A 27,508-nucleotide genomic window follows, 5' to 3' on the forward strand; every position below is an offset into this window, starting at 1 on the left:
GTTTCAGAACAAAGAATTTTCCTATTTTGAGGCAAACAGAAGCAGAAAAGAAAACTGCATTAGCCAGGAAGATGTGAAAGACACAAATATTTTATAAATCTGTGAAATCCAGAAAGGCTGAAGGAAAATTTGGAATTGAAGGAAACCAAAATGATTATATCAATAATACAATTAATAGGGTATATGAGAGACATATTTTTAAAATAAATATTCTCTATATAAAACAAAGCATGCTTCAAACAAATACAAAATATTACACAAAAATGTCATAACTGACAAACTGCCAATTTGTTAAACATAGAAAAAGTACTAACATTTCATAACTCTAAACAAAAACCACTTTACCTTTTTGTTACTCAAGCTAACTTAACTCCAAGTTATAAAAGTTACAAAATTTTGGTTTAAAAAATGTCATTGTATGATTGTTCCAATTTATTTTGCTATGCTATGACAAAAACAAAATCTCTTGGAAATATTTTCAGTATTTAAATTGAATAATGTTTCTAACATTAACTTATTTAAATAACTTTTACATCAATAACAGGCCAACACATATATTAAATACCTTCTTGGTAGAAGCAGGAATACTAATGACAAAGCCTCATGAAACTTAATACCTCTCAATTCACAATATAGCACAATAATCAATCTGACTAAGCTACTGATATTTAAAGAACATGGTTAGTCACTCTCTCCCTGGTATAACTTAGTATGTTAACATTCTTATCAATTTCATTATCTCATACTCTTCTCTGTATTCCTTGTCTCCAGGTTGGAATAGCCCTAAGGAGAAAAAGAGAAAAGCAATTGTAAATATATAGGAAATTAAAAAGAAAAAAACCCTACCTGATTAAATGCTAAGTTTAAAATATATATATAACCTACGCTGCATGTTGTTTGGCTGGTTCATATGGGCACGTAGGTTTGCAACCGTCATTAAGGTTTTATTTCGGGCTCTAGCTCTCAAACTGATTGACAGACAAACCAATCAGTTAATCTACTGATTAATCTATCAATCTTTCATTCATTCTTTTTCAATACTACTCTCCTTATAAAAATAAATATTAATGTGAAAAAGGCAGAAAATGGCATCTACTAACATGAATGTAATATCTAATAGGGCATCAGGTACTACTTTTACTTTATTGATTTATTTATTTTTTTGAGACGGAGTCTCACTGTTACCCAGGTGGCGTGATCTCGGCTCAACATAACCTCTGCCTCCCAAGTTCAACTGATTCTCCTGCCTCAGCCTCCCGAGTAGCTGGGACTACAGGTGCACACCACCATGCCTGGCTAATTTTTTTTGTATTTTTAGTAGAGATGGGGTTTCACTATGTTGGCCAGGTTGGTCTTAAACTCCTGACATCGTGATCCGCCCTCCTCGGCCTCCCAAAGGGCTGGGATTACAGGCGTAAGCCACTGAACCTGACCTACTTTTACTTTTATCTACTGTTTATTTTTAAATCACAGTGACCTGAAAGGCAAATATATATATATATTTTTCATATATATGAAAAAATATGTATATTTACATATATATTATATATTCTTATATATTATATAAATGTTATATATTTATATAAAAAAGATTTAGGTAAAAAACATATTATATACACATATATTTTCATATATATATGAAAAATATAATTTACATATAGTAAGTGCATAAAATATAAACACGCAGCAATTAAATTGCAAAATGAACACCAATTCTAACTCTTGCTTACCTATGTGGGATATGTAGAAGTGGCCCAGAGCCTGTTGGTCCTATCTTTTTGGTTCGTTCTTCCCAACCTTTGGTGGGTTTGTAAAGCCTAGAGGGATCTCTACTAACATTGTTTTCAACCTGTAATCAGAAGTAAAATAGTACCAGTTAATTATACAAACTCAGTTTGTCTAGTAAATAAGTAAAAGCCTTAGTGCAGTTTTAAAAGACATAGTTGATATTGGTTAATAAAACCATTAATAACCTCAGTAAACTTCTCATTGGGCTCATATAGCTAAAAGAAAATTTAGACTACATCAATCTATTCATAAACTGTTAATTTTTTTTAGTTCTATTATTTTATTCTGTTCCTATTTTTCTATTTCTATTATGAGAGAAATGTAATGCAGCTAAGTATGCTAATGATAAAGCCAGACAAAAAATTTAGGATAAGTAACTACCAATAAGTCTTCTGTTTTATCCATGAGGGTCACCAACATCTTTAGCTCTGAGTACTGCAAGAGAGATTAAGCAATGCTCATAGCTGCCATTGATCTAAAATAGAGGTTCATATAGAAACAAATTTTTAAATGACAAGTAGGGGGAACAATAATTCAGAGTGAAAGAAAACGGTAAGGTAAAATGACATAAGGTAAAATGACAGAATTCAAATAATGGTTGCTTAAATTGTACCAAGTGATGATTGCTAATATGTAAATAAGTATGAAATTTAAAGTACATGTTATAGAAATAAGGTGAGATATAAAGGAAATAGATTTGATGTCAGTATCCTTACAAATCAAGGAATTAGGATAATAACAATGAAAATAATCTCGGTGCAGAGTACCTTTTCTTTTAATTTTGCCAGTCTTCTTTGTTTTTGTGCCTTTTCATCTTCCTTTGCCTGTCTATCTAGAATTTTCAATTCAAGTTTATGTAAATCCTTAAAAAAAAAAAAACCCATAGCATTAAGAAAGCATTTGAACTAGAATTTGTTCAAAATTTAGTTGTTCACAAGTAAAATTAAATTACCTTACCTATCAATATTCCTTCAATATTAATTCTTTCCAACAAAGCCTAAGAGCTTTATTTTCTCTGAATATAAATGTTAACACATACACATCCTTTCTGTATTATTTTATTTTAGGCATCTCTTGTTTTACTTTAAGGTTCAACCTAAAACTCTTTTAATAGGTGAGTTAAGCCCATTTTCATTCATCAATGCAGGTATGTCTGATTTCAGATCTCTCTTATTATTTTGCATTTTCTGTTTTGTGGGATTTTTTTTCTTTTATTATGTGTCCTGCTTATTTTTGGGGTGTATGAGGAGGAATGGAAACTTTTGTTACTTAGGAAGATTTTTATATATGAACTACAAGAAATGAACTAAAATTTTCAGTATTAATGTGCTTTGTCTGTGTTTTTGTCTGTTATTTTTCTTTGTACCTCCCTTAGTTTTTGCTTTACAAACATTGCTGCTATATATTTTGATGCACATAACAATTCATAAATTATATCTCATTTGCACCCTTTTTCATTTTAAAGTCCCCTTCCTTGTCTTAGTACTTTTTGGAATGAATTCTGCCAGTATGTCTTTATTAGCATTTTTCTTGTATATGTTTGTTTAAAATCACCTTTAATTTGACCACCCAGCAATAATCTCGATTCCTTTAAGAAGACAAGTATCTATAATGCACTTAACTCTAGGGTACAGGGATGCTCAAAAAAACACACCACTAATGCAAACACACCACTAATACCCTCATGGAGCCTACATTAGGGTGGGGAAATGAACAAATAAGCAAGTCATCAATATGGTGAAGCCAGCCAGTTTGGCAGAGAAGACAAATCATTCAATCTTGCCTATGGCTACCTTTCTAGTCTCATCATCTGTTGGTTCCCCTTTCCTGCTGAATGCCCTAAGAATATTGAAGTGTTAATAGTTTCCATCACAAACCATACTGTTACACTCTTTCAAGCTGCTTTTCTTGCTGTTTCCTCTGCTAGGAAGGACCTCATCTTTTCTTCCCTTCTTCAAGACTCAACCTAAGTATTACCTTCTCTCTGCCACTCATAGCTGTGGTAGTGTCCCTCCCTGTACTCCCTCCTAAGTACTCTGTCCATACCTCAATCACCACACTCTTTAACACATTATACTGGAATCTCCTACTTCCACATATCTTTCCCACTAGACTATAACCTACTAGAAGTCAGGGAGCACGGCTTACTCATTTTGGTATACTAATGCTATATACAGGTCCAATATACAACTACTCAATTTTTGCTGAACGGAATTTGGAAGTAATACCTCCATGTGTAGTGTTTAAAAATTATTTAGGAAATAGATTTACTCACTCTTTCTTGAAATCTGGAAATTTCATCAGCAGCATTTTTCCTTTTTTCTGCCTTTTCTGCCTTTTCCCTTATCTCCTTTTCAAGCCTCAAAAGTTCTTCCTGTTCTTTCTTCTGCTGGGTATAACTTTCTAGTAGTAATTTTAACTTAAACTGGCGCTGGCGTTCTTTCTGATGTTTTTTCTCTTTCTCTTCTTCTTCTTTTAACTGGGAAGCACATTTCATTGACATTTCTATGCTTTTCTGTTTCTTCCAAGCTTCAACTGCCAATTTCTGTTTCTTTCTTTGTTCCTCTTTTTGCTTTTGATTATCCTCTTGTTTATTATGAAAAAGCATAGGTGTGTTGTCTGCCTTTTCCTTTAGCTTGAAAATTTCCTCCTTTTTTTGCTGCTTTTTAGTTTTCCAACTCTGAATTGACTAAATAATTTTTTTAAAAAAAGAAAGCAAGAGAAAAAAGTTTTTTAATAGCCAAAAGTATTTTAAAATACATTAATTCCATCTTTCTAGAAAGACTGTTGATTGCAGGATGCTGGATGCTTAGGTTTTTCAGCTTTGTTTTATTTTTAACCAAGGCAATTTTTTTCTACTTCTGTTTTTTTTAAAAATTGCTGTCTCTTAAAACTCTGAATAATGGGTTATCCTTTTGGCCTTCCTCTTTCTCTCTTAATCACCAAGTTCACAAGGACTACGGCTCATGAATGATCCTTCTCCTCTTTACCTGCTTTTTTTTTTTTTTTTTTTTTTTTGAGACAGAGTTTCGCTTTTGTTGCCCAGGCTAGAGTGCAGTGGCGCGATCTCAGCTCACTGCAACCCCTGCCTCCCAGGTTCAAGTGATTGTCCCGCCTCAGCCTCCCAAGAAGCTGGGATTATAGGTGCCAGCCACCACGTCCGGCTAATTTTTTTGTATTTTTAGTATAGATGGGGTTTCATCATGTTGGCCAGGGTGGTCTTGAACTCCTGACCTCAGGTGATCCACTCACCTTGGCCTCCCAAAGTGCTGGGATTACAGGTGTAAGTCACTGTGCCAGGCCTACCTGCTTCTTTTATTTTCACGGGCAACATGCCCTTTCCTCTAATCATCTCATTTCTGCTTCCAAATTCTCTTTCTAGGCTTAGAATACTTTCTGAGTCATCTTTATCTGGCCAAATATCAGAAAAAGAATTAAGAGTAGGGTGGTTAAGAACATGAGCACTGAAGCCAGACTATTTGGGACTAAATCCTGGCTTTGCCATTTACTAGGTGGGGCGTTGGATGAGCCACTAAACTTCTCTGTCCTCATTTTGTTCATCTATAAAGTGGTAGGTAGTATTTCTTGCACAGTGTTGTTATGAAGATTGAGTTAGCGTCTAGCACACAGTGCTTCCGAAGTATGTATAAATAAATAAATAAAACAGCTCAATAGCTACAGAGCTGTCTTTACATATGGGTACGTAAAAGTTATTTCAAATTCTAGCAGGTTTCTCCATGCCATTTAGGGCATATTCACTGAATTACCTTCCCTCCAAGTCAAGAAACTATTTCCTCATCTTTCTTTATGGTGTATCATTCATTCCACTCAATAAATCTTTATGGTATGTATATATACTATACAGAAGGCAATGTGATAGGAACAATGAAACAATATTAAAACTAAACCAAATGCCATCTAGTACAATGCTACTCAAAATTTATCAGTCTGCAAAAATATCGGTAATTTGTGTCAAAAGGCAAATCAATACACTGCTTCTTTCAATGTGAAAATTTTCTATGGAAAAAAAAAAAGTCAATTGAACTAAACAGTGCTCACTGCATAGTTAATTCTGGTGCAACTATTTTATCCCACTGTAAACCAGTAACAGTTTGCAAACCCATATTTAGTCCATGGACCAAGTCTGAGCAGCACTGTTCTAGGTGAAATTCAACATGGGCATACCACAACACATCATATAAAAGGTGTAAGTGTTTATGAAATCCTGAGGGAAGCTACTTATGTTTGGGTGGGCAAGGAGGAGGCAACATGTGATCTGGGCCAATTTTGATAAGCTGGGATTGGAGGGGGAAAGAAAGAATGGAGGTTCCAGAAAGTGAGAACAAGATAAGCAAAGGCATTCAGGCCAGAAAGTTCAGAGCATGTCTGAAAATGTCAGTATAATATCTTCACTTATTAAAAACACAGCATATATTAAAGGAAGTGGGAGATAAAAATGGTAAATTTCCTACTCAACATCTTAAAACTCCGTAGATTTAAAACTGAACTCCTGATATTTTCCTCCAAACTTCCCTTTCCTCCTCCAACATGCCCTACTTCAGTAAATGACACCTCCACTTTCACAAACCCTTCCTTCTCACCCCTACATCCTGCTTATATCCTATCAAACTGATGATATATCAGTCATCAAATATCAGGAAATAGAGCAGATGGGAACAAGGAAAATAAGCTAGAATCTGAATGGTTTACTTTTATCACAAGAAGCAGCATGTCTGTTTCTTTTTCCTAAAGGTGGTTTTCATTAGCAGAATAAACTAGAGGACTTGGTAAAGCACAGATTGTTGGGCCCTACCCTCACAGTTCTAATTAGGTCTGGAGTTGGAGCCTGCTAAGTTCTAATAAGGTCCCAGGTGATGCTGATTTTGCTGGTCTAGGGACCACTTTGAGAATCCCACGTTTTCAGTATCCTGGGGAAAAAAGCCCAAATGACTTATGTTTCAAACATTTTTCTTAAAACCTGAGAAGTCAATTTCCCTACATTCAATTTATTGCTGGGGGGAGGGAGGGGAATGACAAGAACAACAAAAATGCAGCTATTCCCTCTAAAACTTTAGACTAAACATGGACTCAATTATTTCTTTAATACTCCTTAGGTATACCACCTATGGAATAAACACAACCTTTTTGTTAAACCAGGTAAGTCAAACTTCGTCATTGCTGAACTCTACAAAAAAAAAAAAAAAAAAAAAATGACTCTGACTTACTGTGGTTCTCAACTAGGGGCTATTTTTCCCCTCCAATGGACATCTGGAGGGGAAAAATAGAGACATTTTTGATAATCACAATTAAGGAGATATTATAAGCATCTACTCCCTGGAAACCAGGGATGCCGTCCTATAATGCACAGAACAGGCCCCCACAACAAAGAATTATCTAGCTCCAAATGTCAATAGTATCAAGGTTAAGAAATCCTGATCTAACGCAAAGCCAGAGTAATATTTTTGTAAAAATGGAACTTTTTAGGTATCTGCCACAATAAGGCATTATTTTTTTTTCTGGGGTAGCTAACATTTTGAGTCTTTAAAATAAGCAATATGGTTGAAGTTTAAAAATCTCAAAGAAATGTTTACTAGTCAAAACATTTTTTCTACTGCCTCTCGATTTTTCTATTCAAAACAATGTGGCCTTTGCTGGTAAGATGACTTTTTTCAAAAGTCTCAGTGGATCTGGATTGCTCACATTTCTGAGAAGTGGATATACAAGACTGGACCCATAATCAGAGGCTTTTTGTCCCATTATGTTATTTGTGAGGGAGACATGTTTGGCTATGAGGAAGTCCAAATGTTGTTCTATTAATTGGGAAAAATTACTTAACTTTCTTTTTTTATTTTTATTTTTTCTTGAGACTAGGTCTCGCTCAGGCTAGAGGGCAGTGGTGCAATCACAGATCACTGTAGCCTCAACCTCCTAGGCTCAAGCAATCCTCCCACCTCAGCTTCCCAAGTAGCTGGGACCACAGGTGCGTGGCACCATGCCTGGCTAATTTTTCTGTATTTTTTGTACAGACAGGGTTTTGCCATGTTGCCCAGGCTCGAACTCCTGAGCTCAAGCGATCCATCCGCCTTAACCTCCCAAAGTGCTGGGATTACAGGTGTAAGCCACTGTGCCTGGCCAAAATTACTTAACTTTCAATGCCTCAGTTTCATTTTCTACTAGATTGTCGGAGGAGGGGAACTATAAACACACTTCATGGGAGCTGTAAAGTTAATGAGACACGTTAAGTGTTTAGTAAAGTGCCTAGAACATAGAAACACAGAATGAATAATAGCTATTATAATTATTACCTCTTTTTTTCTTTCTTCTAGAGCCAGAAACTTTTGATACCATTTTTCATGCTGTTGAACTTCATCTTGTGTTTTTCCAGGAAGGTGTTCTAGAACTTCTTCCATAAATGTTGGCTTCCCTTTATGTTTGTTTCTCACCTTTACAAAGTTCTGGTGATCATAATCATCCCAGCCACCTTGTCGCCCTCCTGTTTGCTGAAGGAATTTTTCAAAATCTAGTACCTCTTCTGGAAGAGTACTTGGTGTTACTTTGTCTACAGGAACTTTGCTTGAGATTGCTCTGAAAGCTTTCTCTGTTTCTGAATTACCCAAAGCCCATGTGTCAATTTTTCTTGATATGGCACTCAACTCATTATTAGTTGTCTTCTCTTCTTTAATTAGCTCTTCATATCTAAAATTTTAAAAATAAAGTTTGAATAAGAAGACAATCCATATTAACCCTTCATTTTCCATCAAATTTAAGATACCTGACTCTTTATATCATCTTCTCCACTTAACATTATTAACATTTATAAATTTAAGCCTTAAAAGAGTCTCCTCAGAGATAAAAACAATCTTTCAAATTCTTATTTGGGATTTTATAGTAACTAAATATGAATAAAATTTCACTTTAAATATGAAAAGCCACCTAAAACTGAAAACAAGAAAGATATTATATTGCTTTTGTATAAGACTCAAATACATAATAACAGAATGCATTATATACAAAAACCTACTGGAGCCACTTATTAAAAAATAAAGGTCAATAATTTTATATTAAAATGAGTTTAAAACATACATCAACCTCTGCTCTTCTTTAAAAGTGTTAATTGCATTTTCAATTTCTTCCATCATTTCTCTGAGCTTCTCAACAACTGTAAAAGAAACATGGAAAATTATTTTATGCCATTTTCCCATATGGCTAAAAGTTAAATATTAGGAGGAAAAAGTGGAATGTTCCCCTAATTTTAAAATATTTCTTAGCCTAAGGCATAAGAAAGTTGTGCTCAGAAGTGAATTTTTATGATTGCTATTTTTTCTGATTACAGACATTTTCCCTATATACTCATAATTATCTCCATTTTCGAGCTGAGGAAATGCAAGCTCAGAGATATCAAGTAACTTGCCTAAAATTACATGGCTAACAAGTGAAAGATCAAAGGTTTGACCCAACACCTGTCTGATTCCTATGTCCATACACCCTGAGCCCTTTAATTTGTTGCTTTGATTCTCAGGAATGAATATTATGGTAAGCAAGGAAGTAGGGATATAATTTGTGGGATTTTTTTCCAAAAACTAGCATTTGTCCTAAATCAGTTTAACCTTTCCTTATGTATTAGAAATGCCTCTCAAAGATAATTATTTCAAAAAGCAAATGAAGGGAAAATGCTGGGACAGGATTAAGGAAATCAATCTTTTTTCCCCTTAATTAGCTGTTTTTAAACCTTTCTATAACATAGATTCCCAATCCTGTAAATGACACTAGTATGTGTTCTGCCTACCTTATAATTTCTAAGGACTTGATAATACTTTAACAGATATACACAGAAATGCCTGATTATAGTTTTCCAGTGTAAACTTACTAAATCCTAACCCAGAGAGTTTAACTCTATTAATAAACTTATTAAGTCCTAACCAATAAAGTAGAGTTTAGCTCCATTAATAAACTTAAGTCCTAACCAATAAAGTAGAGTTTAGCTCCATTAATGCCAAATAGAAAATACTAACACATAAGAAAGATTATAATATTTAAATTTACTTACAATCAGGTGTAGGCTTCACATCTTTTAATTGATGCTGAAGTTTCTTTACATTATTATGTATTTTGGCCAATTGTTGCTGGATTTTTGCTCCTGTAAGGAAGAAGTATGCACTTTAAAATAATTCTGTGACAAATGTGGTTACAATTCAGGATTCTACATGTAAGACTGATCACTGTTAGTAAAAGCAAGAGCAATTAAAGAACAAAAGATAGTTATTTATGTCAAAACATTAATACTTTCAGTACCTTTGCTCTAAATAGAGCATTTTCGATCTCTTCCAATATTTAAAAGCATAATGGGTTAAGTCTTACTATAACCCGTGCTAAGGAAATATCTTTTATTCCCCCTCTGTGTAGACTGAGTTATTGGACATTGTTTTAGATGTAAATATTAGCAGTTTCAGCATAGTTTGTTTTGTTCTTTAATAGTGTTTCATTTCTTTTTAATTTGTTATAATTTATGGAAATAGAATTTGGTCTTAACTCTATTGTGGGAATATTAAAACTATTCAGTTAATTCTGTGAATACTGAGAAACTTCTCATTGAGAATTAATTTCATCCAACCAAATCCTCTAAGAAAGGGGCAGGTGATACTCATTGATATCACTGGCAGGGCCCTGAGGAGGTGCCTCGGGTATCATTCAGTGGTATACTATGCCACAGGTTGCTAAGATCAATCAAAGGACCAGCCTGGAGTAAAATATTAGGCCCACAATAAAGCCTGAAAAGTAAATGAGAGTCTCAACGATGTTTTGAAATCGTCTTTATCAGCATAAAGGATTCTTCCTTCATATTTTTTTCTGAAGGAATAGTCTTACTTTAATATTTACTTAAATTACTAGGCTAATGTCAAAATATTTGCATTCTTATAATAGTAATACTATCATTTTATCATCTTGGGGTACTTTATGCACCCTCCTCTTTTTTGTTTTTGCAACTTTTCCACAAATGAGCATGAAGCACCAAAGGCTCTGTACAAAAGTCCTTAAAAGTAATTATCTTTTAAGAAAAAGTTTACCTATAGGTTTGCGGTCAGTGTGAATATCCAAAATAAACGTCTTAATACATACCTGACAACTTTGGCTTGCTCTGTGTTTTTCATTAAAATTCAAGAATTCCATAAAGGCAGAAACTTTTTGTAATTTACTTTGTAGGGTCTTACTGTTGAACTTTAGGTCAAGAAACCTCTCTAGTAATTAGGAAAGTGTTTTTTGTTGTTTCATTTTAGCCTTAGTTTGATCAGCTACCAAAATATCACTACAGGGATGATAATCTTTTTATTTTATTTATTCATTTGGATATATAGACAAATCATTTAAGTACAATACGACATAAATGCAGGCTAAAATTGAGGTATGATATTTGAGGTAAGGAATAGGTATTTCTACTGCTTAGCTGTAACATATGAAGGGAAAACTTCTCTATCTTTGTACTAAGACAAGCATTCTTTACTCTCCTAGACAGGAAAAACATAAAGTGTAGTAACACTACACTTTATAAGAGCAAAACTTATAAAAATAACTTAAAAAATAGGAGCAAAACTATAGAACAAAAGGAAATAGATTGGTACAAATAAAGTTGCCATAATAAAGGGAAAATCAAGTGACCTAAAATTTGCACAAAATTTTACTTATTGGCACTACTGAGACATAGAAAAATCAGCCTCCAAGTTGTCTACAAAAGAACTGAGGGAAATAAAGAAATATTGAATCAGGGGTGTCTAGGTTTTTCAAGGTATCAAAGAAGGAAAATGATTCCTGCCACTGCTTGACAAAGCATAACTTTTTAAAGTAGTGTAATCTTTTCTTTTAAAAAATAGTACAACCTTATATTTTGAAAGAAAAAAATCACTAGGAATTTATTTTAATTGATTATAGGGAGTATCATGAGCAGTCTCATCTCTACATAGTAAGTCTTAATATTTTATAAAGCTTAGTCATTTGATAACCATCATCTTTCAAGAAATGCTAAGCAGCTTTTTTATTATAAAGATTTTACAACATACAGAATCTAACGCTACAATGAAACAAATATTCTCAAATTCTTTAAAGGTAACATTCACAGTACACTATTGACAATGATTAATATTCATAACAAACAGAAGAACATAGTCATGTACAATCTATCTATAAGGTACATTTTTAGGTATTATCTCATCAGATGCACGGTACGGCTCTCCTGAGGTAGAAAGGACAAGTTTTAGAATGTAGACAAGAAAACTCAGGTTTATGCAATTATATGACTTGATCACTTCAAACAACTACTGATTACAGTTTTGAATCTGTTGATGCTTACTGAGTCCAGGGCTCAGTCAACAATGCCAGGGTAATGACCTAACATCAGACAGCCCAGAAATCACTCTGCTTTTAAAAAATTTTAATAGCATTTGCTGGTTTGTCAACCAAAACAAAATCCCCCAAATCCTCTCTTTCTTGTTAAATTGGAAGAAACATACAACAGAAAACAATCCAGTTGGTATGACTAAATAGTGACCCGAAAGAATAAACACATGTCCCTAAAAGACAAATTTTACCAGCTAAAATACAGAGAATATAACACAGTCAATAGAGAACTGACTCTATTGATAGAGAACACAACACAGTCAATGCACAAAGACAAAGCACAGGGTTAAACTACAACTTTATATCACTCAACAGTCTTTAGTTCATCACAAACTCAACTTACTTTCTGTTTTCCTGCTGTGAATCAATTTATTTTCCAATTCTTCTAGCATACTATGCTCAATTCTGAAGTCACTTTTTTGGTTGTAGAAATGACTGTGTTTATCTTTTTCCATGTTAATTACTCTTTAAGAAAAGAAACAAATAGTATAAATATGATTTAAATATATTTTTAATAGTTTAAAATATGAAGACACTCAATAATCAGTATTTTATATTTGGATTAATTCATCTATGGAATAAAAATAATGACTTTGGTTAATAAGGCTAAGGAATCAAAACATTAGTTAAAATAATAGCTAGAAGAGTTAATTTCAATCAAAAACAACTATAATTTGAACTGCTATTTAAATCATAAAATGATAATTTAAGAAAATGTGGATATACATTTGCTTTGAAAATGCATAAGCTTTTGACTGTTGATTCCAACTCAATCTCACTGGAGCCTGAAAATGGCCATCACTGCTGATGACTGCTTTCAATAGTAGATACTATTAATTTTGTAACCTTAGCCAAGATGGTTAACCTCTCCAGGTATGAACCTCCTCATCACTAAAATGTGAATAATAACAGCTCTCCACTTAATAGGGCTATTATTCACATCAAATGAGATAATATATGTGGGAGATCTCTGTACAGTACAAGTATACTATGGAAATGCAAGTTATTAATATTATTAATAAAACTAAAACTTCAAGAGACTAACCATCTACAAAGACAGGAAATTTCGGGTATTTAATGACTATTGTCTACCTTTACTTCAGGGGTCCTTTCAGCACATCTTTGCCCCTTTAATTTAGTCTATCTACCAGTAAGGAGTTCTCATTGTTAGTTTGCACCCGAAGAGAAAACAAAAACAAAATAAAACACTACTGAGAAACTTTTTTGATTGGGCAAAGAAATTAATTTTCAAATTACCTTTTTTTTTTTTTTTTTGAGACAGGGTCTGGCTCTGTCACCCAGGCTGGAGTGCCATGGTGCCATCTCAGCTCACTGCAGCCTTGACCTCCCTGGCTCAAGCAGTCCTCCAACCTCAGTCTCCTGAGTAGCTGGGATTACAGGGGCGCACCACCATGCCCAGCTAATTTTTTTTTTTTGATAGATATAGGGTTTTGCCATGTTGCCCAGGCTGGGCTTGAACTCCTAAGCTCAAGTGATCTGCCCACCTCGGCCTCCCAAAGTGCGTGAGCCATCATGCCCAGCCAAAATTAATTTTCTTAATGTGTTTCTTTCTCCCAGAAGGTGGAAATTAATATGAGTATTTCTCCACTAATCTTGGATTTAATAAGTGGTGGAGCATCTCTGGCCATTTACCTAACTCACACAACCTGAGAGGCAACTATCTATACCATAGAGTTTCCCAATCTTTTCCACTTTGCCACATATAGAGAATTTTTTTTTTTTTGAGACGGAGTCTTGCTCTGTCACCCAGGCTGGAATGCAGTGGTGCAATTTCAGCTCACTGTAACCTCCGCCTCCCTGGTTCAAGCAATTCCCCTGCCTCAGTCTCCCGAGTAGCTGGGACTACAGGCACCCGCCACCATGCCTGGCTAATTTTTGTATTTTTCGTAGAGAGAATTTCGCCACGTTGGCCAGGCTAGTCTCAAACTCCTGACCTCAAGTAATCTTCCCGCCTTGGCGTCCCAAAGTGCTAGGATTACAGGCATGAGCCACCGCGTCTGACCGCCCATAGAGAAAAATCTAATATTCATAAGACACATGGGGGTAGGCAGATGAGACTGCCCCAGAGCCCACTGCACTGCACCAAAGGCTGAGGGGATCATGTCTTAGCCTGTGTGTTTAGATAGCTTCTATCGTTTGTGAGAAGAAATAATGGGTAGATAAAGATATCAAATAGATTTCAGTCCCACCTGACAACTCTAATGGACTGTGTCCTGTGTTGAGGACTGGGAAGTTCATCTAGGCTCTGGTTGCAGATGGGGAAAATTACTATGATAAAAAGAAACGTCTGCCATGGACACGGGATATGTATGCTACAACTTTTTATCACTTAACAGTTTTTAGTTCATCACAAACTCAACTTACTTTCTGTTTTTCCTGGATTAGAAATATTAACCTTTAAGGATATTCAAAATATGCTAATTAATGGAGACAAGTTGACAAAAATGAAAACAACCTCCTCAATAGAAGAAATGCAAATTAAAACTATATCACAGTAACACTGCACACCTATCATATTGGCAAAAAAATCACAAACTTAATATATTTTGTTGACAAAACTGTGAGAAAAACATGTCTTCTCATACATTGTTGGTGGAACTGTTGTCTATGGAGGGCAATTTAGCAATATTTATCACATTTGCAAATTCATTTATCTCTGACCCAGTATTTCCTTTCAGGAATTTATCCTGAAGATATACTTACAAACAAATAATGTTGACCTATGTGGGTATGGTAATTAATTGCAGCACTGTTTGTTATTAAAAAAAGATTGAATATAACCTAAATGTCCATAAATATGGGCAGGTTAAATAAACCATATTACATTCATACACTGGAATATGATACAGTGGTACTCTGTTCTACGTACTGACAGGAAAAGATCTCCAAGATAACCTCTTTTTATAACAAAGTTTTTGTAGGAAAATGTTAGACATATTCAAAAGTACAGAATGGTAAATTGATGCCCATCATATGATATGAATTTTATCTCACCCTGATTCAGCAGTTTTACCTCTCGTTTCATCTATCCATCTATCTTTGCTTTGCTCAGTTTAAGTATTTTCAAGTAAATCCATTACATCTACCTTTGCTTTGCTTAGCTTAGCTTAAGTATTTTCAAGTAAATCCATCACATTATGCAATTTCACCCCAACAAACTTTTGTGTGTGGCTCTAGAGAGTACAGATATTTGACTTACCTAACTATAATGCCATTATTGTGCCTAGCAAAATCCACGATTCCTTGTTATCTAAGATATACACTTAAAAAATGCAGAGCAATGTGGACAGTATGCTACCATTTACACAAAAAAGGAAAAATCTGAATATATATTTCTATTTCTTTATAAACACATAAAATATCTGGGGAAGGATACATAAGAAACCAAAACTAGTGGGTTATCTCAGTGGAAAGGAACTGGGTGGCTTGGATCAAGAGTAAAACTGAGACTTTCCACTGGGTACCCTTTGATTCTTGAACCATGTAAATATATTACCTATTTTAAAAATACAACAAAATGATATTATAGATTGTGGTTTTTCGTTTGTGTTTATGTGAATTGTTAGATAGAAACACTCTTACAATGAGTTTTTCAAATATTCTTTCAGTGAGTTTTTCCAGTGCCCTAAAACAGATGAAGAAGCCTACTCAGAACTGTAAAACACACTGGTTGCTGCATCTATGGATATTAATCATTTGGTGGACATTACCCTATCTAGAAAGAAACATAAAACAGAACCTCTAACCTAGAATCTAATTCTATCTAGAGTAATGCATTTTGGAAATTTTAAAGAATTGTATTTTTTCAAATTCTGAATACTACAGATATAGGTATTAGCAACTTCAAGCATACAATACATTATTATTAACTATAGTCAACATCCTGTACATTAGGTCTCCAGATCTTTTCTATTTTATAACTTGTACCCTTTGGCCAACATCTCTCCATTATCCCCACTCCCACCTCATCATCCCCAGACTCCTGGTAATCACCATTCTATTCTCTGTTTCTGAGTTTGACTTTTTTAAGATTCCATATATAAATGAGATCATGCATTCTCTGTCTTTCTGTGTATGGCTTATTTCACTTAACATAATGAAAATCTCAGCTCACTTTTCTAAGAAAGTTGATCTTAAATATTCTCAACCCTTCACGCACACACAAAGTAACTATGTGAAGTGATGGATATGTTAATTAGCTTGATTGTGGTAATCATTCTGCAATGTATGTGTACATCCAGACATCACACTGTAGACATTAAATATATATAATTTTTATTTGTCAGTTATACCTCAATAAAGTTGGGGGAAAAGACAAAAGTATTATATAAATGCAAAGAGAATTTAGTCTCCAAAAGCTACAATATGGTATAGCTTTTCAAAATTCTAACAGTACACTTTTTCATTGGTAGAATTTCTAAATAGAGAACTGCCACCAATTCTGATCCAGAGACCATTCCTTATAATAGGCTCCTTTTCTCATGTCCTTTGGCAAATTGATACTATGTAGGTTCAAAGCAATGTTTTGATAAAGCTCTCAACTGTAGGGCAGAGTGGGGTGCCTTGAGTTCTAATTCTTTTTAACATTCCTCATATTTATATGCTGGTACTGCTGACAACACTGAACATTTGATAAATATCAATGGTTGTTTAAAGAAAAAGTTCATATATATTGAAAATTTAAAATAAATGGAAGCTTCTCAAATAGCTTGGTCATAATGGGCAGAATGGATCTGAAAGGGGCAGAAACCAAGGAAGTGAGATCAATTAAAAAGCCACTCAAAAAATAAAATGTAAGAGCACAGACTTTTCATTAAAATGATTCACTGTGTTCCTTAGTGAGATCACACCCACATATTCAAACAGGCTTGCTGGTGAACAGCACTTGTTAGTAAGAAGAATAACGGCTTTCAGAGTGGCTGGAGCCAGCCTAAGAGTCCCTCAAACACCATTTATTAACCATGTAACCTATGGAAAGATGTTTATCCTCTATGATCCTCAACATCCTCATTTGTAAAACAGGAAGAAGAGCAATTTAAATATATGATGTCCGTCATTTATAAAACACTTTCATACATACACAATAAAAAAACACATAAACTATTCACTTCCTCAAAAGCATTTACCAGGTGTTTAGTTATAAAGTGAAAATAGATTAAGTCTGTTATATGTTATATAAAATCTAAACAAACAGCTATTTTGTTTCCCTTGAAATACACAGATTCAAAATTGTAAAAATAAAGAAAATTGAAGTAACTCTACTTACAATTAATTTTATATTAAACAGCCTATTATTTCATAACTCCCATCATTCTCTTGTTATATTTGACAGGCTAGTGATTACAATTTTATAACTTAATGTGAGCCTAGGTAGGGTAGAGTAGAATTAATTTTTTATTGTCCATTATAAAATGGCTAGTAATGTTATTTGAAGATAATACTCTTATACTTACTGATTTTTAAATTTTTCTGCTGTGCGTACGAATTCTGCTTTCTTAGTCTGATTAACTTTCTGCTTCCAGTTTTGAAGATGAAAAGGACGAATTCCACCTGAAGTACTAAAACAGCCATCACTCTGCATTGAGAACAAGAAAAACTTAATAGTAATGAAAATAGTAAGACATAAATGTGAAATTTTTTCAGAGAGATAAAATGTCAATAGTTGAGTTTCTTGAAGGATAATTTTGGGGCCAATCTCACTTAACTCTTAAAAGTACATTTGTGGAAGAAGAAGTATCTATCAAATGAAGGAATATCTATCTTAAAATGCTAAATTGAGTAAGAAATGTTAAATATGCAGGGATTATTTGCAAAATAATCTAATTCATTTAGTCGGTCATTTAACAAATATGTATTGAACACTATGAAGTGACACGGGCTACATTAGACACTAGGGAAACAATGATGATCTATAATAATACGGCCCCTGTCTGAAGGTCTAGTGAGGAAAAACAGATTTAAAGAGATAAGAGTAAACAAGCAATAAAATGAAAACTCCACCAGCTGCAATAAATGCTATTAAGAAAATAAATACTAAGGCTCAGATGCAGAAAGCAGAGCAAGGGTTTGCTTTTTTCAGTTACAATGGTCACAGAAGGTCTATTTGAGGGGATGACTTTAAGGAAGATTGAAGCCAGCCATGACAGGAGCAGTAGGAAAGTGTGTTCTAAGCAAAGGGATCCACATGTGCAAAAGCCCTAGAGCATGAAAGACTTTGCTGAGTTCAAGCAGAGAAAGGCCAATTGTGTCATGAGATTAGTAACAGTGCAGATCTTGGTAGAAGATGAAAGTAGAGAGGCAGGTATGTGCCAGATCATACAGATATTTCAGGTCACTTAGGGGGTCTGGATTTTATTGAAGAGTTTTGAGCAGGGAAATGCCATGATACATTTAATTCTTTAAGAACAATTTTCTGGCTATTTTTTTGGAGAATAAATTGATAGGAGGTGTGGGGGTGGAGTGAGGCAAGACTGGAAGCAGGAGATGAATGAGGTACCTAGTACAGCTACAGAGACAAGGAATGACAGTGTCCAGGACTACTGGGCTGATAGAAAATAAAAGAAGACTCAATGTACTTTGCAGGTATCACCGAAAGGGATTGCTGAGCAACAAAAATGGGTTGTGGGGGATGAGGGGAAAAGGAAACAAGGCTTTAAATTTCCAGGAGCAAAAAAGAATAAAGCAGTAAATCTAAATCTAGGAAATATATTTTAAGTCAAAATGTAATTCACATACCATAAAATATGTCTGTTTGAAGTGTACAATTCAGTGGTTTTTAGTGTATTCACAAAGTTGTGCAACCATCATGACTATCCAGTTTCAGAATATTTTCATCATACCAAAAAGAAACCTCATACCTATTAGAGGTCACTCCTCATTCCCCTTCCTCCCAGCTCCTGGCAACCATAAATCTACTTTCTGACTCTATGGATTTGCATATTCTGGAGAATTTATATAAATGGGCTCATACAATGTATAGCCTTGTCTGACTTCTTTCACTTCACATGATGTTTTCAAGATTCATCCGTGTTGTACCATGAATCAATATTCTATTCCTTCTTACGGCTGAACAATACTCCATTATATGGGTCTACCACATTTTCTTTATCTACTCATCAGTCATTAGCTGATGGACAATTGGGGTGTTTCCATTATTTGGCCAAATTAATCTGAACATTTGTGTACATGTTTTAATGTGAATATATGTTTTCAATTCTCTTCATTATATACCTAGCAGCAGAATTTCTGGATCATAAAGTAACTATTTTTTTTTACTTCCCCATTTCGAAAAACTGAGTGGCATAGCGGGGCCTGGTGACTCATGACTCTAATTCTAGCACTTTCGGAGGCCAAGGTGGGAGAACAGCTTGAGCTCAGGAGTTTGAGACCAGCCTGGGCAACATAGTAAGATCCTGTCTGTATAAAAATTAAAAAAAAAAAATTAGCCAGGCATGGTGGTGTGAGGCTACCAGGAGGCCACCTCAGGAGGCTGAGGTGGGAGGATCACTTGAGTCCAGGAGATTAAGGCTGCAGTAAGCCATAACCACACAACTGCACTCCAGCCTTGGGGGACAGCCTTCATCAAAGGCAGGACTCTCTTTGGTTTTAGTTTCTTCGTTTTCTGCAGGTAAGTCTTTTTTAGTTTCTTGGTTAGCCACTTTGGCCAGTTTTCCTTTTGTTCCCCTTTTCCCTTCGGTTTGCACTTTGTGTCTGAAGATATATCCTTTCATGACTGACTTTTTTGGCTTCATTTCTGCTTCTGTAGGAGCAGGTTTAGATGACAATTGCACGAATCTCCTCTTGGGCTCTTCCTTCACTTCCCCTTCTGCTCAGCTGACCTTCCACTTGGGCTTCTTGGCAGCAGGAAAGGCACCTGCCTGGTGCTCAGTGCTTGCAAGCCCTGGTGTGTCAGCCCCTGTGGAGCTGGGCTACCTGGCTGTTGCCGCTCCTCCTGCCACCCCAGCGGCTGAGATCCCCACTTTTTTCTATTGTTTCTGGGTTTTTTGTTCCTACTTTACAGAACCCACTGTTCTGTCATGCCCTGTGGAAATTCTTACTCTATTTTATAGAATGGGATGCTGCCCCAATTCATGAATCGCAAATAAAAGCCAATTCGATCTAAATTGAACTAAATTGTTGTAACTTTGCTCAACATATATTTTAGATGTAAGACTCTTATCAACATATAATTTGCAAGTATTTTCTCACATACTCTGACTTATATCTTAACTTTCTTAATAATGTTCTTTTGCAGTGGCTTAATCCCAGCTCACTGCAACCTCTACCTCCACCTCCCCGGTTCAAGTGATCCTCCTGCTTCAGCCTCCTGAGTAGCTGGGCCAACACACCATCACGCATGGCTAATTTTGGTATTTTTAGTAGGGATGGGGTTTCGCGATGTTGGCCGGCTGGTCTCAAACTCCTAGCCTCAAGTGATCTTCCTGCCTGGGCCTCCCAAAGTGCTGGGATTACAGGCATGAGCCACTGCACCTGGCCTGAAGCAGAAAAGTTTTTTAATTTTCATGGAATCCAACGTATCTATTTGGTCTTTGGCTGCTTGGGCTTTAGGTGTCATACAGGGGAAACTATTGACTGACCAAAGGTCATGAAGACTCATGCCTGTGTTTTATTCTAAGTTTTTTAGACCTACATTTAGATCTTTGATCAGATTAGATATTTTTCAAATATGGTGTGAGGTAGTTCAGCTTCTGTAGGTGGTTATTCAACTGTCCAAACATTTGTTGAAAAGACTATTCTTTTCTTATTGAATTGTTTTGGCACCCTTTTGAAAATCATCTGCCCATAAATCTGTAGGTTTATGTCTTGACTCTCACTATTGTCTATCCCTATGCCAGTACCACAGTTTGATTACTGTGGCTTTGAAGTTAAATTCTGAACTTAACAAGTGTAAGTCCTTCAACTTTGTTCTTCTTTTTCAAGACTGTTTTGGCCATTTTGGTTGCCTTGCATTTTCCATATTAAGATCAGCTTGTACATTTCTGCAAAATAATTTTTTAAAGGCAGCTAAGAGCTTTATAGAGATTGCACTGAATCTGTAAATCAATTTGGGGATTATTGCTATCTTAACAAAATGAAGTCTTCAAAATCACAAACATTAAGTATTCATTTATATGTCTCCTTTAATTTTTTTGAATACTTTTTATAGGTTTTAGAGCATAAGTTTTCTGCTGCTTTTGTTAAATTCATCCCTATGTATTTTAATCTTTGTGATACTATTATAAATGGTATTTTTTCTTAATTTCATTTTTGAATTTTCCATTGCTGGTGTATAGAAATACAACTGACTTTTGTATATTGATCTTGTATTCTGCAACCTTGCTGTACTTGTTTATTAGTTTTCTAGTAAGTTTTTTTTTTTTGTGTGTGTGTGTGTGTGTGTGTGTGTGTGTGTGTATTCCTTAGAATTTTTAATACATATTAGGTCATCTGTGAATAAGTATCATGTTACTTCTTCCTTTCCAATATGAATGCTTTTTATTTGCTCTTCTTGCCTAATTGCCCTAGTTAGAACTTTCAGTGAGTAAAGTGTAAGAGTGGACAATTTTGCCTTGTTCCTGATCATATGGAGACAGCTTTCCATATTTCATCATTAAGTAATCTGTTACTTAATGATGCCTCTCTCAGGTTGAGAAAGTTCTCTTCTACTGACAGTTTGTTGACTTGATAATCTGAATTGACCTATCTTCATGAAAGGGTGTTGGATTTTGTCAATTGCTTTTCTGCTTCTACTGGGATGATTATGCAGTTTTGCCCTTTATTCTATTAATATGTAGTATTATATTAATTGATTTTCATATATTAAACCAACATTGCATGTCTGGAATAAATTGCAATTGATCATAGTGTATAATCCTTTTCATGTTTTTAGATATGCTTGCTAGTATTTTGTTGAGTATTTTTACATCTGTATTTATAACAGATACTATTCTGTATTTTTCTTTCTTGTGATGTTTTTGTTTGATTTTGGTATCAGGATAATAATGGCCTTACAGAATGAGAAATGTTCATCAAAAATGTTCCTTCCTCCTCTATTTTCTGAAAAACATGTGTTACAAACAAAAATACATTTATGCTGACTTTCATATTTACCTATATATTTGCAGTACTCTATTCACATTATTCTTCATGTGGATTCAAGTTACTGTCTAGTGTCCTTTTATTTTAGCTTGAAGGACTCCTTTTAATGTAGGGCAATTATGCTAATGATAAATTATTTTGGCTTTTGTTTGCCTCAGTATGTCTTAAATTCTTCTTCAATCTTACAGAATAATTTTGCTGTACAAAGAACAATTGGCTGGCAGTCTTTTTCTATTTTATGTCATCCTCTGCCTTTTGGTGTCCATGGTTTCTGATGTGAAATCAGCTGTTAATCTTATTGAGGAACTCCTTATATGTAATGAACTGTTTCTTTCTTGGTGCTTTCAAGACTTTTTGTCCATATTTATTGGCAGGTTTATTATGATGTGTCTAGATATGAATTTCTATGAGTTTATTCTACTTAGAGTTCATTGAGCTCCATCCATATGTAGGTTAATGTTTTTCATCAAATTTGGGAATCTTCTATTATTTCTTCAAATATCTATTTTCCTCCTTTTTTCTCCTTTCCTTTCTTTCTGGGACTCTCATTATGCACATGGTAGTATGCTTAACGGTATCTCACAGATCTCAGACTCTGTTCATTTTTCTTCATTCTTTTCTTCCCTCTGTTCTTCAGTCTGGATAATGTGAACTGACCTATCTTCAAGTTTGTTGATACTTTCTTCTGCCAGCTCAGATCTGGTGTTGAGTCTCTCTAGTGACATTTTCATTTGAGTTCTTGCATTTTTTAACTCCAGAATTTCTACTTGATTCCTTTTTGGATGTTTAATTTCTTTAAACATTTCTATTTGATGAGATCTCATTCCCACACTTTCTCTCAGTTCTTTAGATATGGTTTCCTTTAGTTCTTTGAACATATTTAAATAACTGTTTTGAAGTCTTTGCCTAGTATGTCCAATAGCCAGGATTCCTCAGAGACAGTTCCTTTTTACTGTTTTCCCCATGTGTGAACCATACTTTCTTCCCATGTCTCATAATTTTGTTAAAGACTGGAAATATAAAATAATATAATGGACAACTCTAAAAATGAGATTCTCTCCCCTTAGCAGGGTTTGTTTTGTTGCTGTTTGTTTGGTTACTTTAATTCTGTAAAGTCTGTAGCCTTGGTCAGGTGTGGCAGTGAAATCTCTGGTTGGTTAGCTCAGTTGTCAGCCAATAATTGGTCAGAGATTTCCTTAGATGCACTGAACCACTATGTGTCCTAGCCTTTGCTACCTTTGGGAAAGGGGGTCTGTATGCATGCTGAAACCTACCTCCTACATGCAGGCAGGCAGTTTACAACCCTACCTTAGTCTTCACTTTCTGCCAGCACAGTGTTTCAAAGACAAACAAGGATGAGGACTGAGAGCTTCTTAGGTCTTTCCTGGTGTCTCCTATTGCTGCTGTAACAAACTCACCATAAGTGCAGTGGCTTAAACAACACAAATTTATTGCCTTATAGCTCTGGAGGTCTAGTCTAAAATCAGCGTGTGAACCTGGAGGACATTACGCGAAGTGAAACAGAGATGCAAATCCTGTATAATCTCACTTAGACTGCACGTGGAATCTAATACAGAGTAGAACAATAGTTGCCAGAGGCTGGTGGGGAGGGCAAGGAAGGAAATAGGGAGTTGTTTGTCAAACGGTGCAAAGTTTCAGATAGACAGGAGGAATGTTTTGAGATATACTGCACAGTAGGTTAACCATACTCAGTAATAATGTATTGTGTATCTCAAAATAACAGAGTAAATTTCAAATGTTTCACCAGAAAAAAATAAGTGAGGTGATAGATATGTTAATTATTAGCCTGGTTTAATCATTCCACATTGTATACATATATCAAAACATCACATTGCACCCCATAAATGTATATAATTATGATTTGTCAATTAAAAATAATGTTAATTAAAACAAAGGTGTTAGTAGGGCTACATTCATTCTGGAAGCTTCAGGGAAGAATCCACCCCCTTAACTTTTTTTCAAGCATCTAGAGCCACCTTAATGCCTTGGCTAATGGCCCCTTCCTCACATCACTCCATCCTCTTCCTTCCATCATCACATCTCCTACTTCTGACTCTGATCTTCCTGCATCTCTCTTACAAGGACCTTTGTGATTACACCAGGTCCACTCAGATAATTAAGGTATTTAATTTATCTTAATGACATCTGCAAAATCCCTTTTACTATGTAAGATTACACAGTCACAGGTGAAAATAGTTATTATTGAAGGGTTATTTCAGGCAGCCAAGGAACATAAAATTCAGGTCATCAGAGGGAAGATCCTCAGAAACAAAACAGAAGACAGAGCCTTATGCTGGTATAAAACCAGCATCACACTAATGTGATGCTGTTAGAAATACTTCAAAAAAGTCATAATTCAATAACTACAATGATCAAGAGAACAGCTGGGAACAAGAGGGAAATGACATTGGAGTGCAGGATAGAGATTTGCGGTCTTCAGTTTTGAAAGGCAATAGCTAAGAGGGGTTATGAACAAATAATATACAAATATTAAAAAGCATGGAAAAGTAACACAGTTACTTTTCATAATGAGTGAGGAATTTATGAGATTCCACGCCCTGAGGATATTGTAAAATAAAATACAATATAAAATAGTTTTAAAACTTCAGAGATAATTACTCCAAAGTAATTTAAAGAAACTGTGATGGACGGAATTGTGTTCCCTCAAAATTCCTATGTAGAAGGCCTGATCCCCAAATAACTCTATCTGGAGATGGGGCCTTTAGGTTAAATGAGGTCATTAAGGTGGAGACCTAATTTGATAGAACTGGTGTTCCTATAAGAAGAGATGCCAGAGATCTCTTTTTCTCCTCTTGCAACAGAGAAAAGACTATGTGAGGACACAGTGAGAGAAGGTGGCTGCCTACAAGCCAGGAAGAGAGGCCTCACCAGAAACCAACCCTAAAGGCAACTTGATCTTGAACTTCCAGCTTCTAGAACTGTGAGAAAATAAACTGTTGTTGTTTTAGCCACCAAGTCTGTAGTATTTTGTTATAGAAGCCCTAGCTGACAGGAACTTTAGATATTTTGGTAGACATCTCTAGTATCATGAGACTGCCATCAGGAAAATTATCTCTTCTCAAGAAAATACTAGTTGGTTTCAGTGTTAAAGTCAGTAGGAATATTCGTACATTTAATCATATGACAAATACTCAAGTTCAGTGTTAGGCTGTAGAATTTGCGTATATAGGTAGGTGCATGTGGTATGCTGGGGGAAGTACAAAAATGGATAACATGTAAACTCCTAAGCATTATCACAATATAGCATGCAGTAATTCTGTTTTTTTGTTTGTTTGTTTGTTTTTTAGCCCAAACACACGTGAAGAATTCTACCTAACTACGCTGAGGAAGATTCTCAACAATAAGGCTCTGCTTTCCCTACTAAAGTGGTAAGAAAGTATACACCATGGTTCTCAATCTCAGCACTACTGACTTTTGGACCAGATGATTTTTGTTATGGGTGGCTGTTCTCTGGCCTCTATCCATTAGATGCTAGCAGCCCCTCAACACCGCCCTGCTCCCCACTCTGACAGCCAAAAATGTCTCCAAACATTGCTAGATATCCTCTAGGGGATTGATAAAATATCTGAAAGAGCTCCACAGGTGATCTGATCCAACCCCTGAGAAGGCAAACACCACAAAAGTGTGCATCAATAACAACATTAGGCAACTCGCAAGAAATGCAGCTCAGAAGATAAAACATTGCTACAAGAATTTAGAGAACAAATGATGGAGAAAGCCAGCAACATGGGGTCACACATTTTTTTAAGCATAGTACTTAAAAATACTTTATGTATTATGTATTTTTATATATTTTATATTTTTTTCTGAGACACTTGGGCCAGAGTTAGAATAACAAAGAGAATTATAGAGGATGTGTGAGAAAATCTGCCGTAGGTGGAATTTCCTGAAGGTCTGCGAGTAAAGACACTGTATTTCCTTAAAGGAGGAAAAAGATGGAACCTGTCCTCAGCTCATGACAGCCTTCCTTCAGGTTTATATGGATCCACAAATTATTTATTAAGTGCATACTACGTTCCAGGCACTACACAACAGGCATAGTTCTTGGTGCTGGGAATACAACAAAGAATAAAATTTCCAATACTTTCTGCCCTCATGGAGCTTACATTCTCATGGAGGTGCGAGGGAGGGTGAGGGGTGTGAGGAGAAACATAAACAAAACAAATAAAATATGTAATATAATATATGGTACTAAGTGCTAGGGGAAAAATAAAACCAGAAACAGGGACTGGGTGTGCCGCGTAAGCGGATTCAGTTTAGAAAGATCATGGAAAGTCTCGCTGAGCTGATAACATCTGAACAAAGATACCTGGTCCTCATCACCTGGAAAGGGGTCCTAAGCCGATCACTGGAAACACCTCTGCCTCCGACGATCCCATATTGTCTTTCTCCTTGTGTTCCCAGCGCCGGTACAGTAACAGAGCTGCCACCAATTACTGAGCACAGAGTCCCCCTCCAACCAAGCACTGTGCCAGGGGCTCCCCAGACATAACGTTAGTCCAAAGCTCGGGAGATGCATGTTACTATTCCCAATTTTTAGAGAAGAAGGTGAGTCGCCGACAGCATATGTTCTTATCACGCGGCTAGGAAGCGGCAGAGCCGGGTTCCCACCCAGGTCTTCCTCGACTCCAAAACCACATGGAGGCGGCTCTGCAAAAGCTGTTAAACGCACAAGCCAACAAAGAGCAACGCCCGGCGCGTGCCAGGCCCCAAGCAGGGGAGGCGAACGCCGCGCCTCCCGCCTCCCGTTGGCGCTGCAGAGGGCACCTGTTCAGCCAGGGCCTGCAGCCCCTCGGCCCCACGCCTCCCGCCAGAGCAGCTCTCGGTTCTCCCGGATTTACCTGTTGAGGCGCTGGCGTCGCTCCCACGCCGGTCCCGGGGGCCGCGCCCGCCCCTGCCACAGCCCCGGCTACCGCGGTGGCCGCAGCCGCTACCACAACCGTCGTCAGTGCGGCCATGTTTACCCGCCGGGCTGCTCGGGCCGCGGCGGCCACCGGTGCCTGGGGATTCGTGGCCGGCGCACCCTGGCCTCTGCAGACAGCTCCCTGCGCTGCGGGCTTGGCCGGGATGCAGGGCGGGGCCGAGATGTAGGGCGGGGTCGGGATGCAGGGCGGGGCTGAGATGTGGGGGTGCAGGGGTGTGGGGGTGCGGGAAGGGCGGGACCGGGGTG

At 36.1% G+C, this 27,508-nt stretch overlaps 1 protein-coding gene across 3 annotated transcripts; it reads right to left on the minus strand.

The window, feature by feature from the left end:
• Positions 1 to 70: 70 nt before the first annotated feature.
• On the minus strand, positions 71 to 27,508 carry CCDC112 (coiled-coil domain containing 112). 3 transcript variants are annotated; one of them, XM_030817890.1, is made up of 11 exons: positions 27,180 to 27,508; positions 17,652 to 17,773; positions 12,521 to 12,642; positions 9,836 to 9,925; positions 8,872 to 8,947; positions 8,094 to 8,484; positions 4,064 to 4,477; positions 2,556 to 2,651; positions 2,170 to 2,223; positions 1,731 to 1,849; positions 73 to 783 (listed from the first exon to the last, which is right to left on the minus strand). In XM_030817890.1, exons 1-11 carry the CDS (start codon positions 27,294 to 27,296, stop codon positions 741 to 743), a joined length of 1,644 nt encoding a protein of 547 aa, XP_030673750.1. In that variant the 5' UTR covers positions 27,297 to 27,508; the 3' UTR covers positions 73 to 740. The 3 variants fall into 3 exon arrangements, with proteins under 3 accessions (XP_003259897.2, XP_030673750.1, XP_030673761.1); XM_003259849.4 differs by lacking the exon at positions 2,170 to 2,223 and having other exon boundaries at positions 71 to 783; XM_030817901.1 differs by lacking the exons at positions 2,170 to 2,223; positions 2,556 to 2,651.

Source organism: Nomascus leucogenys, chromosome 2 (assembly GCF_006542625.1).
Source record: "Nomascus leucogenys isolate Asia chromosome 2, Asia_NLE_v1, whole genome shotgun sequence".
Classification (NCBI taxonomy): domain Eukaryota; kingdom Metazoa; phylum Chordata; class Mammalia; order Primates; family Hylobatidae; genus Nomascus; species Nomascus leucogenys.

Coding starts and splice junctions, on each gene's coding strand:
- CCDC112 (XM_030817890.1), bottom strand. CDS start 27,296: ATGGCCGCACTGACGACGGTTGTGGTAGCGGCTGCGGCCACCGCGGTA. Junction 12,643..17,651: donor GCAGAAAAATTTAAAAATCA/GTAAGTATAAGA, acceptor CTTTTCTTAAAG/AGTAATTAACATGGAAAAAG. Junction 4,478..8,093: donor TAGAAGAAAGAAAAAAAGAG/GTAATAATTATA, acceptor AAAATTATTTAG/TCAATTCAGAGTTGGAAAAC.